This window comes from Protobothrops mucrosquamatus, unplaced genomic scaffold, assembly GCF_001527695.2.
Source record: "Protobothrops mucrosquamatus isolate PMUCROS unplaced genomic scaffold, P.Mucros_1.0 scaffold45, whole genome shotgun sequence".
NCBI classification, from domain to species: Eukaryota; Metazoa; Chordata; class Lepidosauria; order Squamata; family Viperidae; genus Protobothrops; species Protobothrops mucrosquamatus.
Window position 1 is genome coordinate 1,645,861 of NW_015386427.1, and position 15,816 is coordinate 1,661,676.

Sequence of the window (15,816 nt, forward strand, 5' to 3'; positions counted from 1 at the left end):
TTTTAGTTGCTCTTCTCTGAACTTTTTCCAAAGTCTCAACATCTTTTTTGTAGTATGGTGATCAAAATTGGTTGCAATATTCCAGGTATGGTCTCACTCGGGTTTTATAAAGCGGCACTAATACTTCGCATGATCTTGATTCTATGCCCATTTATACAACCCAGGATTGTATTAGCTTTTTTGGCTGCTACTACAGACTGCTTCCTTTTACTTTCTCTCCTCTCTCCCCTTCCTTCTTCACTCTCTTCCTTCCTTCTTCTCCCCTCGCTCCCTCTCTTCCCTCTTCCTCCCCTTCCTTCCTTCTTTCCTTTCTGCATTTTGCTAAGGAAAGAGTATCACTTCACTGTTGCATCTCTTTTCTTGGTATTTACATACTGCCTTGTGAGTTATAATATTGCATGTTATGGAGTTGTAGCATTTGCCGGTGATTAACTATTCCTTACTCCACGTTCCATTCTTCTGGCTCTTTAGTAGTAATAATAAGCAGGACGTCAGCTTGCTAAAATTGAGAATGCAGGGGGAAGAGATATACCGTTTCATTGTTTTTCTGTTTTCCTACAGTATTATTCCCTCTTCTCCCCGCCCTCCTCCTCGGGTCACTAACAGTCAAGCTGTGTGAATGTGTTTCAGAATGGGAAGGAAGAAATAATTCTTCCAGTAAACTGAGAATGCATTCGGAAATAACACTGGATCATGTTTCTAATTCACAATATCCAAGCTGTGGCACAGGCAGAGGGAACAGCAGATTCTCCAGAAAAGGTTGAGCAACTTCAACCAATTCAGCCCCCCCTACGCATGCGCTAGCAATTACACATTGAAAGCATAGACATACATAAAAATTTAGCGAGCACCGCCTGGAGCTCGAGCGCTGTTGACGATTTGAGGGACTCTTCTTTGTAGTTCTTTTGGCAGCAGATCAGCCTTGATTTTTCCTATCCAAGCACGTCAGATTTACCTATTTTCCGGCTCAGACAAGATCTATGAAATATAGCGATTATATTTGGTTAATATGAGACTAGATTCCGAAGCAACTTCTCTCACATTAAGAACTTTTGGGCTTGATCCATTGAAGCGCAATAAAATCCGTTCAGACCTTTCCAAGCTTAACTTAGTGCACTTATTTAATTACCCATATTTGGAAACAAATTACTGATTACGACCCTATGAACTTTTTAAATAAGAAAGCTTTGGATGTGAACGGTTCTGCCTCTATACCAGTGTTTTCCAACTTGGCACTTTAAGATTTCCACCCATCTTAATTCTGCCAAACTGAAAAATCACTCCTCTTTTGTGTATAAAATGTAACCAACATATATAGTTGGTTGAATTGAGCAAAACATAACCAAGTAATATAGCTGAATTGAGAAATACATAAAAGAGGTTGTGGAGAGGTGGGGGAAGTTTATCTAGCCATCTCTCTTCAAAATCAGAATTGGTTCTTTAATGTGCTTTGTATGACACTTTATAATTCCATTCCTCAGAAAAAGAATGGTGCCTAATATGAACTTGGAAACTCTCACTTTATATGACTCTAATAAATATGATCTATGATCTATGACGGTAAAGTTGTGCCCCCTGGCGAAACTCTGTTCTGCAGTTCAGCGCTCTAGAAACTGCTGTTACGCATGCGCTTTAAGGTGGCGTAACCTAGCGACAAGCAAAGCGGGACGCGTTCTTAAGAGTACGAGACCAATATTGGGAAGACGTGGGAACGTGTGTATCGGCCTAGAGGACTCTCAGATACAGATCTTCCTGTGTGACTGAAACTTTCTGGGGACGGTCTGAATTGAAAAGTCATCTGAAGAAAGGAAAGACCTTCGGTAATGCGAAAGATGTGCGCGGTGTCTGCATTAGCTTTAGTTAAGATTTCTTCGTCTTCTTATAGTCTGTTAAATACATTTTAGAGAATACTTTGTATTTCATTATACGACTAATAAAGTAAGCACTTTAACAAATTGTAAGTAAAAGAAAATCCTCCCACTGTATTTTGTCTCCCAATTTTGTCTGTTCTCAGAAAATAATTATTTTGCTACATGCGGTCTCTTTGCTGTCACGCTGTGCAAAACAAACAAAAAACAGTTGCCCTAAAATAATAAAAAACAATAAATACTGAAAGTATATTGAAAGGCTATATATGCGGAAAAGAACGTCCTCTTCTAAAAATACATGTATCATTAAGCTCTTTTATTTTTTTTATTAAGCTCAACTTTTTATCAATGCAATTAAATTCTGATGTCCTGATGACTAAATTGTATTTAATGTTTTTACAGTGCGTTTATGTTTTTATGGCTTAATGTGAGCAATCATATGAGATAGGAAGCTATGTAAGTCTTGTAAATAAGTGAGTAAGTAAGCAAACAAGTGAATTTAATAAATAGCAAGGATTACATATTTAATACTTAAGCATTTTATTGCTGCAGTGATGATAGTATTTTGTGTTTTAGGGAATGCCATATAAGCAATCCATATAAGCAATCCAGTTTGAGATATACAACTTAAAATGGTACCATTTGTATTCTCTTGTTAAAAGAGTTTGATGATTTCTCCAATCCTTGATAAATCGGTATTCTAAATCTTGGACAAATTTTCATTTTCCTACCTTTGGGGTCCACTTTTTCAGAATCACTGCTTGTGGGTTCATTTCTTCCAAAAGCAATTTGTGCATACAATATGTGCAGTACTTCTCTGTGAATGCTATACTTCATGCATTGGATGAAGTGATGAGTGACTCATCCATAGAAATGAAAAGAAAAAGAAAAGCCCATAAAACAGCCATGCAGTAATAAATATGGTAATGTGTTCTCTTTTAAGATGCTGCAAAACACTTTAACAAGTTTTGTTTTATGCAGTCCAATTTTAGCATTACAATAAATATATTACAATGACCAATCCTATCCATATCTAATTAGGCTCGTAATTGTGGAATAATCATTTTTAATTTGTCAAACTGATAATTCAAGCATGAGGGAGTTGTGAACCCAAGATTCTAATGTTTAATTTCAAAAGTGTTATATATTCTGATGTAGGTATATTCAAAATCTCTGTATTGTCAGATAATCTCTGAAGGCTGATTCTTACAAGAAAAATAATAGTAAGTTTATACAGAAAGAGGGGTTTATTCTTATCGCAGATAGTCCTCAACTTATAACCACAATTGAGCCCAACATTTTTGTTGCTAAGCAAAGCAGTTATTAAGTGAGCTGTGCCTCATTTATGACCTTTTGGCCACAATTATTAAGCAAATCACTGCAGTTGTTAAGTGAATCATGTGGTTGTTAAGCAAATCTGATTTCCTCCATTTGCCTGTCAGAAGCTGCTTGGGAAGGTTACATGACCCCAGAACAATGCAACTGTTATAAATACATGGCAGTTGCCAAGCACCTGAATTTCAATCACCTGATCATGGACGCTAAATTTTCTTGAGATTCTTCTTGCTGTTTCTGAAGTGGCTATAATTTTTACAGGGATAGATTGCTAGCCTGATGCCTAACCCTCCTCCTTTTGCATCCAGGCTTGAGACCATCACATAGGAAGTTGCTGAAGTATTTGCCCAAAATAGAAAATACTGGAGATCCCTTGCTGCCCAATGTACTACATAGGTGGGAGGATCTAATGTTAATGCTAATGATCATGGGGATTCTGCAATAGTCATAAGTATGAAAATCAGGCTTAAATTATTTTTTTCTGTGCTGTTGTAACTTTCAGTGCACTAAATGAATGGTTGCAAGTTAAGGACTAGCTATAAAAACATTTCATATTCACTCTTGCTTCTAAGATGTTTTTCAACTTCTCAAACTAGTTTATGTCTGGTATTCTCTTCTGGCTATCCATCTAAATATAAACTAGGCTGGACTTTGCTTATTTTCTAAGCCCAAGTGAGATTTGTCATGTGCTACTTTTATAGGTAGTCCTCAACTATGGCCAGTCTCTTTACAACCTTTTGAAGTCTTTCATAACTTATTTACAACCTAGTTCTGAGGTTCTGATGGCTATACCCCTGGTCATGTGACTATCATTTTTGGAGCTCAACATCTGGCCTACATTTACATCTGTTTGCAGTATCCCACAGTCACATGACCATATTTTACGATGTGTTTGTTGAAAACTGGCATTTACTTACAATTGGTTTGCTTAACAATGGTGGTGTTTGCTTAATGACCAACACTGAAAAGGTCATAAAATCAGGACAATTATGTGGGTGACCCACTTTACAGAGCTGTTAGAACTTAAAACCATAATGGGAAGGGTCCATTATGATTATAAGTCAAAGATTATCTATAATAGAATAAAGTAAAATATCAAAGTTACTTTCATGGTTTTTTTGGCATATTTACACATTGGTGCTTATAGGTTTTTGAATTTTCAATATTTTGAAAATGGTCAATATGACCCAAAATTGCTTCTTTTGCTAACCATTGTTTTGGTCATATGATCTATGTCACTTTCTCTTGAGCTTCAGTTCATAGAGATATGCCCTAACATTTTTCTATAGAATTTGCTTGTAAAATTAAGAATCCATACTTCCATCAGTATTGGTAAGCCATCCTGATCCAGAAGCGACAGGCCCAAACTATGATGTTGCCACCACGTTTCACAGGTGGGATAAAATTCTTATGGTGGAATGTAGTGTTTGTCTTTAAGCAAATATAACACTTTTCGTTCAAGCCACAAAGTTCTGTTTTGGTCTCATCCGCCCCTAGAACATTTTTCTAAGAACTTTTTGGCTTATCTGAGTAATTTTTTTTGCAAACTATAGATGGGCAGCAACGTTCTTTTAGAGTGTAGCAGCTTTCTCTTTTTATCCTGCAATGTTCACTACTGTGCAAGAGAGACCTTCAGTTCCTTAAACGTTACCCTCAGGCTCTTTGAGACTTCCTGACGTATTACATGCTTTGCTGTTGATATGATCTTGGTTGGTCAACCACTCTTGGAAAGGGTAACAGTGGTGTTAAATTGTCTCCATTTGTACCCCATCTGTCTGACAGTGGACCAGTAGAGTCTAAATTCTTTAGAATTGGTTTTGTCACCTTTTTCATCCATCGAGGTCCTCAGAAATCTCCTTTGTACAAGCCATAATACACTTCCACATTCCTGTGTTGTGAAGATTGGAGTTTGAGATTAAATACCCAGAATTCTGTTCTTTAAAGAAGGCAGACTTCCCACACTCAGAACTGATTATTGTTCCATTGATTGAAATACCTGATTCTAATTTCTTGTTTAAATGAACTGATAATCTTAGACTTACTTTTGTTACACAGAAGCATGTAGCTTTGGATTATTTTCTCAATAAATCAATGAACAAATATTATATTTTTGAATAGAATAAGACTCCTCCCCAAGATGGCTGCTGAACAGTAAGGAGTTTTTTTTTCTCTTGCTGACATTCTGCTGATTTTGCTGCCAAAGCGACTTCTCTGGCAGTGCTGCTCCCTGGATTTGAATGGGAGCACTTAGGAATGACCAAGATAGCTTTTGGATGGTCATGAACCCATCTGGGAAGAGGAGTCTTGAAGATTCCAATTCCTTGTGAGAGTGGTTGGAAAGTCACTGGACATCCATCTTCCTTTCGGCAATTCATTTTCTTAAGCATTTCTGGGTTTTAATTTCACTTTTTAAATATTTTGTTTTTTATCCTTAAAAGTTGACTGGTTGGTTGAATGCTGATTTATTTTAACCCTCTGGTGGACTCTGTTTTTTCCCCTTTGATTTATGTTGTTATTTTTAATAACTTTCCCTTTTCTATAAGAAACATGTGTTCTAGGGTGGTGAAAGTGTTTTCATTTGATTTACATTAATATTGGACTCTCACCACAGTGTTTTTGCATTTTATTGTTTTGCAAAATATTTGGAGCTTATTTTTTTAATCTTTGTTTTAATCTTGGATTGAAATATTCAGAAAATGTCTTCCCTATTTTTTTTATTTTTTTCCCATTTTGCTTCAGTGTTCTTTGTTTCCTGGCTAAGCTATGCAGGGCAACTCTATATCAGATTACAGACAAGCAAGAAAAAGACTATTTAATAAGATAGAATTTTTAGTTGAAAGCTTTTTTAAAAAAGTTGATGAAATAATAATGGCTGTGGAAAATATTCAGATGCAGATAGCTCTAGATAAATTAGATTCACAAAAGAAATGTGATTTGAAAGTTGCAGACCCATTGAAAACAGCTATAGAATGTACAGAGTCGATTGCATATGCCTCTCTGAAGTTCAAGCTGCATCTTTTATAACAGCAAAAGCCTGATTGAATTAAGAAGTGATAAATTGGTTTTCCCTAGGAGGATTGAAGGAGGTTGGGAAATGGATTTATCATACTTAATTGGAAACCATGTTCATCTGGACCTTTTGGGGAGATAGACCTATTGTGGAGACTGAATTTATTATATTTAACCAGACAACAATTGATAAGTGATGATATCAAGAAACAAACATGGATATTTGATCCAGGATCCATCTTAATTCTCAGGATGATTTGGGATAGATAAGATGCTGTGGTAAATTTTCTACTTAATTTCAACTTCAACTTAATTACAGTAATTGTTTGTTAACAGAGGGTTTTGAAACTTTAACCTTACTTTTTGTTATTATTCATGTTTCTTGTTAATTATTTTATCATTAATATAGTGCATAGATGACAGGTCAATGATTTACAAACAGACTTAGTAGTTTAAACATTTGGGGGGTTCACAAGGGGTGGGAATAATATAATAATGTATTAATCAGTATTCAACTGGGGGAGATAATATGTGTATATGAGCTGATTTTTTAATGCATTTTTCCATTGTCTTCTTTGCTTTATGTTTTTTCCCCTTTCTTAGCTGGTTTTTTATTTTTTTTTCAATTTTGTATTTTAACTTTTTTTGAATAAAATAAAAATAGAAAAAAGAATAGAACAGAATGGAATAGTTTATTTGGGAAGTGTGGTTAAACACACAAGGAATTTGTCTCTAGTATAGAAGCACTTAGTGTATTTGCAAAACAATACAGAAATAATAAACACCCAGGCAATTCCAGTCATTAGATTACAAAACTGGAATAGTGGACTGGACTCAAGCAGAACTAAAAGCTGTGGATAGGAAAACCAGAAAAAATAATGACTATGAATCATGCCCTTCATCCTCGCAGTGATGTAGACAGACTCTACCTACAAAAATAGGTAGGTGTGGGATGTTGCAAATATATCAGATGGTTGAAGAAGAAAAAGGGACGTTGGAAGAATATCTGAAGGATAATGAAGAAGATGCGCTGAAGCTAGTATACCAGGAAGGCATACTGACTACTGAAGAGACCAAACTGGCCTACAAGAAAGACCAAATGGAGAACAGAATGGAGGTATGGGAAGACAAAGCATTAAATGGCCAATACATTGCAAAAATAACAGGGAAAACAGATAATAACAAGACCTGGCAATGGCTAAGAGCAGGAAAGTTGAAGAAAAAAACAGAGGGGCTAATTCTGGCTGTATAAGAAAAAGCATTAAGGACAAATGCATACAAAACCAGAATTGAGAAGACAGCAACAGACAGCAAGTGCCGCCTATGCAAAGAAGTTGAAGAAACAGTGGACTACCTGGTTTTCTGCTGCAAGATTGCACAGAGTGATTATAAGCAATGGCATGACAAAGTAGCAACAATGGTGCATTGGAAGATCTGCAAGAAATAACCTTTTCCTGCAAGGAAGAACTGGTGTGACCATAAAATAGAGAAAGTAATAGAAAATAAAGAAACTAAATTGCTGTGGGACTTTAGAATTCAAACAGACAGGTACCTACAATATACACACCAGTCTTAATAACTGTCAATAAGAAAAAAAGAAAGTCTGGGTAGTGGATATGACAGTATCTGGAGGTAGCAGAATAGAAAAGAAAGAAATGGAGAAGATAATAAAATACAAAGATCTGCAAATAGAAATAGAACAACTCTGGCAAAAGAACGGAAAAGTAGTACCAATAGTCATAGATGCCTTGGGTCCAATTCCAGAACAACTGGAACACCACTTGAACATCATTGGCATTGATAAATTCACCATCAGTCAACTACAAAGCACTGCTTTACTCAGAACAGTTTACATTCTGCAATGATGTGTATAGTATCATCAGATATCCACATCTGCCTATCCCAGGTCTTTGAAAAAATTTAATAGCTAGACAAAAATGCCTGATCCAGTCTGTACATATATCTTGACTGTGTGAATAATAATAATAATAATAATTAATAATAATAATAATAATAATAATAATAATAATAATAATAATAATAATATTTAAAGTGTGCAACCAGTAGAAAAGGGGATAAGAGGTAATAAAAGGATAAATAATATTCTAGCCACACTTTATGACAGTGGTGGCGAACCTATGGCATGAGTGCCAGAGGCGGCACTTGGAGCCTTCTCTGTGGGCACGCACGCCATTGCCCCAGCCCCGCCTCCCCCCGCAGCCCCCTCACCAGCAGCCCCCCCGGAGGAGAGTCACCCCCGCGTGCAGCGCACGTGGAGCAGCACAGCGAAGCACATGGCAGCAGGGCCAAGCACATGGCAGCAGGGCTGCAGCGGGCCATGGATGGCCATGAGGGCGGGCGGGGTGACGCCGGAGCAGGGTGGGGGGCGGGGGGGCAGAGCAGGGGCAGGCCGGGGTGGGGCAGGGTTTGGGCACTCGGTCTCTAAAAGGTTCGCCATCACTGCTCTATGGGTTATGCATGCATATTAGTAATCGCCTGTTTTGTCAACTGCGAGAATTTGGTGTTCAGCAGAGTCATGGCATGAGGGAAAAAACTCTCTGTGTCTAGTTGTCTTGGCATATAATACCCCGTAGTGCCAACCTAAGGGAAAGAGTTGAAACACTTTGTGTTCAAGATGTGAGGGATCTACAGATATCTTGTCAGCTCTCCTTCTGTATCGCACAATTAATAGTTCTTCTATGGAAGGAACACTGTTTGCAATGTTTCTTTCAGCAATCTTGACTATCCGTAGAAATTTGTACCTGTCCTATTTGGTTGCTGTAGCAAACCAGACAGTTATAGAAGTACAAATGACAGATTCAGTAATTCCTCTGTAAAACAGTATCAACAGCTCCTAGGGCAGTTTGAACTTCCTGAGTTAATGCAGGAAGAATATTCTTTGTTGTGCCATTTTAATGATGGTTCTGATATTAAGCGTCCATTTCATATCTTGGAAGATTACAGAACCTCAAAATTTGAAGGACTATATTGCTGACACTGTACTGTTGAATATAGTAAGAGGGGGTAAAATAAAAAGTCTCCTCCTGAAATCCACTATTACTATATTGTAATATCTACAGTACTAAGACATTTGCTAATAGACTTGCCTTTGCTGTTTGTAATACGTAATATATTTTTCTTCCAATGAAATACTTATCTCTTTCATCTTACATAATTTCACATTTAAGACAATAAATGAAGATTTCTTGCATTCATATATCATGCAAATGAACCATAACAAATTGTACTGTATGAATCCAGCATTCCTGTTTTGTAAATTATGATTTACAACTTATAATTATGTACAAACCATGCCATTATATTTTGTTTAACAAACAGGCTTACAGCAGTATGTGATCCTATCCAATCAATGGTTATATGAATTCTGGTCAATTTTGCTTATGTTATAACTGACATGGAGTTACTTTATTGTTGTTTGGTTGACAGCTTAGATTGATTATTTTTTTAAAAAAGTTACATGTATGTTTACCTCTCCCTGCCAAAATAATAGTCAGCAAGCAATAGCTAAGACTTTTGTCTCTCTAAGAACATTTAAAAGCATAATGAGTTTGGATTTAAAGAACAGCAACTTAGCCAATATTGTGTGGTGAAAAAAGAAGGGGGATTCTGACTTATGGATTTCAAGGGATTAAGAAAGTAATGCCTTTCTGAAGTGTATATTTTCCCAGTTCGTAATAAATCAGTTGAGGTCAGCATAGCTAGAGTTTCATGTTGTCAACCTTATCCCTTGAGACTTTGAAAGGGATCCCGAAGGACAATTTTTAAAAGGGTTAGAATTGGATGCATATATTAGCAGTGCAGACTAAAGCACAAGAATCTGCTCTACTAATATAGAGATGCCATATTTGTTAGAATGCTATTTTTGAATACTAGTTAATTTATGTGAGTAATAAATACGGAACTGGAATGCAAATAACAAAACTATCAAATAAAGCATATATAACTGTTTTATGCTAAACTCATTATGGGCTGACTCAGCAATATTCATATTTTTGAAACATCAGATCATGAAGAGATTTTTTGAACCTTATCATCAGAAATACTAAGAAAGATTTAACCTGGAATATGTTGCGTGCAAATGTGTTCTCAACAACTGCCCCATGGTCTAAAATAAGGATACAAATTGTTTTGTTCACTTTTCAAAATATTCTGTTTCTTAGGAAGAACTTTGATTTGATAGTTTTTTCTGATTATGTTCTTGTGTATTAGATATATAAATATATTTATTATGGGAGTATCCATAAGGATGTGTATGTCTATAAAATGTCATTAATATTTTAGCATTTTATACAACTGATACAATAGTGGCCAAAATTGTGGAAACCTTTTGGGAAAAGTGTACAGTAGAAATTCCACCTTTGCTTGAGTTTCCACCAATGTTTCTTCTAATTTCTTTATAACTGTAGCCTTGCTCACTTAATAATACTATTTTACATCGCTTTCTTGGCGACCAGTCAACTCTTTGCACCATTACTTCAATTTTATTATGTTTTACAACCTCACTAAATGGTTCAAAAACTAAAAAGACTATTATGCTAAGAAATTCTTTTTTATACAAGTACGATGTCAGACAACCTGGTTTATAAAGGTTTATAAAATAGAGAAAAAAACAAGAAGAAATCAAGAAAATAAATATGAAGCAATCAGTCATGGAAAAGAATTGATAAGCTTCAACATGCTAGCATGCTGGAGCAAATGGGTGCTATGAGGAAACAGCAATGGGAACAGGATCAACACCAATGGTCAAGTTGGATGCTAGCTACTGCAGAGTTCATCATCTTGGAGAGTGGCCATCTTGCTTTCTTCATGTTGTACCATTTCAGCTGCCTGTTCCCACTACTGTCAGTGCTTTCTATAATTTATGTGTATAGTACCAGATGAAGTTGGGTTTTAAAGGAGAGTGGTTGGTTCTCTTGGACTGGAGATGACAAGAGTATTTATTTATTTTTCATTTGGGTATGAGGCATTGGGGGCCAGCAAAAGAAATGCCTGGAATGATGTTGAAGGAAGATGAAAAGCAAATCTAATCAAATATAGGCAAGGGCCTTTATTAAGAATTACAGCATGGTAATAAGAGCTGCAAAATAAAAAAACAAACAAAAAAATCCAACCACCACCAAACCCGGAGGTATTGTTTCCTCTGTTATTTAATGGACAAATTGCATTTTACAGTCTACCAGCCACATCTGACCCTTTAACTGTCCCTGTTTGGCCTGCTGCCATTGGGCAGGGAGGGTGACAGTGGAGGGAGTGGCAACCCTCAACAACAAAATCCCAGTTTCTCATGTGGCCCCTTGGAAAAATTAATTGCCCACTCCTGAATTAAGATAAGCCATATCTCCTATGGACATTTGGGCCAGAAGATCATTTGAAGGATTGTTGTAAGGATATTTTGAAGTATCTATTGAATAAAACCTCTTGCATTCACTCAGAGCTGGGACTGTAGCCGTACAGTTCCTGTTTAATTAGCTAAGTTATGGCTTTCCCATGGAACTCCAGAAAGAGTTTGAGTCAGTTGGTCTTAGAAAGTGGAGAGGATTATTGGAGTTATAAATGGAAATATAAAATCCTTTGGTGGTTGGTCAAGAGGTGATGTGTGATGGGATTCAGGTGATGATGTATTCATCCTTGAGAGAGGAGTGATTTCATTTCTGCTTAAAGAGGCTGTGGTTTGAATCCTTCTCAAGAAGTCATTCCTGGATCCAATGATTTGGACAATTTCCAATCCAATTCCAACCTTCTCTTTTTTTTGGAGAAGGTTGTGGATAAAATGCACAGACACTTTTAGACAACTTGGTGAGAAAACCAGTTAATTGAATTGTCTGGTTTTCAGGCCTGGGCACAGTATTGAGAAGATATTCATCCTGGTTGTGGATAATCCATCAGAGGAAAGAAATTAGAATGGAATATTTCTTATTTTCCTCCTACGGTTTAATATCTGTTTAATGAGGCTACTGGGTCATCCATTAGCATGTTAAGATATGCATCTCTAACTAAACAGTATCAATCCTGAGTGGCTATGAATTTTGAAGCTTCCCTAAACAGACCTAGTGAACAATCTGATGTACTTGTAGGCTGACAACTATTGCTTGAAGAATAAGTGAAAACCACGGCCTGAACAGTTTTCACACAAATCTTGTACACCAGTTACACCCATTGCTGGATTGGGAAGTCATACTCATAGTCACATATACCTCTGGATTGTTACAATATATTCTACATGGAATTGTCTTTGAAGACTTCAGAAAGGAGCAGCAGAAGTAATTATGTTTATACCTTGGTATGCTCATGCAACACTGCTACTTCATGAATTACAGTGGTTGCCTGTAGGCTTCTGAATGCAATTCAACATTATGGTTATTATCTTCAAAGCACTTCTTGATAAATAACTTCTTTCACTATTTCCTGCCTATCTGAAAAAACTGACAGGACTGGCATCCTCTAGATCCTGTCTTTCAAACAATGTTGTCTTATGGGATTCAGGATGTGTGTATTATGTATTTATTTATTAAATTTATATGCTGCCCTTCTCAATCATTGCAGTGACTCTGAAGAGCTTATACAATGATAAAAAGAAAAAAGATAACACAGAATAATTAAAATTAAAGTTAAAAAGGATTAGAAACGAAGAGGACAGGTGATGTGGAGGGGAGGACCTTTTCTTGAGCTCGTGGGCTAGCCCCAGCACAGAGTGCCCCTATTGTTGTGCCTGCCCTATGCAATAGTATTTGGTCTGAGATCTGGATGGCCCCAACTTTGCCTGGTTTTCATAAGGCTTTATAGACCGGTGATTCCCCCCCCGCAAGCATTGGTCAGGAGAATCTGTGAATTGATTTTTCCTAAGTTGTTTGTCAAGAAGGTAACAAATGAAATTACTTATAAATTAGCAAAACTAAGGCTGAGAATGTTGTTACTCCTTAATTTTTCAATTTTCATCCTGGAAGAGAGCAATAGCAAACATTTCCATAATACTTTGTATTCACCAGGAATTGAGCTCAACTAAAGAGACGCAGATATTCTAGTGTTTAGTTAGTGGAGTTAGAAAAGGTACACTTTGGGTTTTTAAAAAATGTGTATAAAATACCCACTGTTATTTCCTAACATGAGTGAACAGATTTTGTTAATTTAAGAATTTTTCATCTCTTTATAGCAATGTTTTTATATATGATGTAAATTAGATTAAAAATATAAAATGTACTATTCACTGACTATTCTTGCTGTTCTGTTTGTTTTTAGAATGGGTAAAAAGGTAAAAAAGGAAGTTGAGCCTCCTCCAAAGGATGTGGTAAGTTTATAAAGCAATACTCATAAAAATGTTTCACAATTACAATCTCCAGTTTTGCTCTTCTTCAGTCTTTTACTCCTACTTACTTCCCTTTAGTTTCTAAAAATATCATATAAACTTAATCATATTCCTTCTTCATGGTCTTTGTGTTTAAAGAGCAGGGGGGAAAATCACATTGATTTCATGAAGATTATTGGATTCTATCTGTAAGGCAGGGCATCAAGTTGTGGAAGGTCAGTCTTCCATATTGTTTTGTCTTTTAAAAGAAATAACTGTCCACAAAATACTTCTTTTTCTATTATCATAATCTATACTTTTACCATCCATTGTCCAGATGCTAATTTATGGGAGGTATGTTTTTTTTCATCTGTAAAAAAAAATCATTATAAATTTGATATGTTCTAGAAGAGGATCTCAACAGATTTGTTACCTGCGTAAGTTTTGTAAGGATGTTGTTTTGATAGCTTTGCTAAATTGCTAGGATTAACAGTAAAAGATACTGTTTCTTTGAGGAGTTCTTGGTGCTTTCTGTGCCTGCTTGTTTTCTTGCAGACATTTCATTACACAAACTAGGTAACATCATCAGTGCACTGATGATATTACTTAGTTTGGGTAATGAAACGTCTGCAAGAAAATAAGTAGGCTCAGAGAGCACCAAGGACCCTCACTTCGTACTGGAGCTACAAATATTCTCCTTTATTGATATTATTTCTTTATAGATCTCCCTTCTAATATTAATTGAAAAAATAAGCAATAATAATAATAATAATAATTAAAAAAAATTGGAAGGGACCTTGGAGGTCATCTAGTCCAATCCCCTGCTCAGGCAGGAAACCCTATACCATTTCAGACAAATGGTTGTCCAGTCTCTTCTTAAAAACTTCCAGTGTTGGAGCATTCACCACTTCTGGAGGCAGGTTGTTCCATGGGCTAATTGTTCTGTCAGGAAGTTTCTCCTTAGTTCTAGGTTGCTTCTCTCCTTGCTTAGTTTCCACCCGTTGCTTCTTGTCCTGCCTTCAGGTGCCTTGGAAAATAGCTTGACTCCCTCTTCTTTGTGGCAGCCCCTCACTTTATCTGTAGATATTTATTAAGAATTTCCTCACCTTGTCTGTAAGTCTATCTAGTATTGTGTCTTGCAATAAAAGGACTTTCCTAGTTTTTCTCCTTAAAGAATAGTAACTGATAGTTCATCACTTTTGTCTGAACGGAAGGCTAGCTGTTCAGTTCCATTCAGCTCTATGTTTCATGGACAAAACCAGAATATGGCCAAATTGGACTATTAATTGGCATCCAAGAAGAAGAAAAATGTGAGAAATGTGGATACAAAAGAAAAATTCTTAAGTCGAGATAGAGTTCTACTCAAAATATGTCTGGGGCTTTTAATATTTCCCTACTTAAGAATTTCCCTACTCAAGAATTTCAGATATTGTCTTCCCTTTTTAGATTTCCTTTGTTTTCCTATTACTGCTTCATCAAAAACCCATTAACGAAGAAAATATGGGGACTAGGATTTAATTGATAGCAGTAAGACTGTTTGTTTACATCAGTAAACAGTATAACAGTACAACAGTTTACATCTTGTCCTAAGCCTTTATTATGTTAAACATGATTTGTTGAATAAACCCAAACTGGCCAGTTTGCATATCATGCTGAGGTACAAATAACTTTAAAATCTTTATATTCAATCAGTATAGTCTTAAATTTCAGTGACAAATCACCTGATAGTACATTGCTCTTTTTCACTGTTAAACCCCCACCCGTGAAATCCTACTATGAGCTTCACAATACTGTCCTGTTTATTATTCATATAATTTATATTCCTTTCCATTTTTCAACTGTAGTTAAATATTTAGTTATTTCAAACATGCAGTTGTGCTAAGATATCTTGGAAATCAAATGCTTGTAATATGAATGATTACAGTATATATATTAATAAATACATTTTATCCTGTATCTCTTATGCTACTGCTCAATTGCATACATTATTTTAATTGATTACTCAAATGGGGTACTCAGAAGAAGAAGAATATCTGTAACTGTGAAAGACATTGAAATGTTCTATTTTATTTATATTATTTCTAAGTATCATCCAGCTTTTTAAATATTTATTATGTAAAACTTGTTTTAAAATTTTGCATCGTATCAATATACTGATGCATTTGAATCTATTATCTGTTGAATCAGAAGGTTTCGTAAAAATGATAGAATATATGCTATGCCATTGTAATATAAATTCCATCCTTCAAGTTATAGTTACAGCTTATGTAAAACTCTGTCCATGATCTGGATTTAATTGGT

The 15,816-nt window shown here is 35.9% G+C and overlaps 1 protein-coding gene across 1 annotated transcript in view; it reads left to right on the plus strand.

Moving 5' to 3' along the window:
* The first annotated feature begins 1,677 nt into the window (after positions 1 to 1,677).
* ARMC3 (armadillo repeat containing 3) overlaps positions 1,678 to 15,816 on the plus strand; it is a 69,988-nt gene continuing 55,849 nt past the window's right edge. Inside the window, exons 1-2 of the mRNA XM_015811567.1 lie at positions 1,678 to 1,820; positions 13,470 to 13,518. Coding sequence (XP_015667053.1) covers positions 13,471 to 13,518 — 48 coding nt within the window. The 5' untranslated portion in view covers positions 1,678 to 1,820; position 13,470. The remainder of the gene's footprint in view (positions 1,821 to 13,469; positions 13,519 to 15,816) is intronic.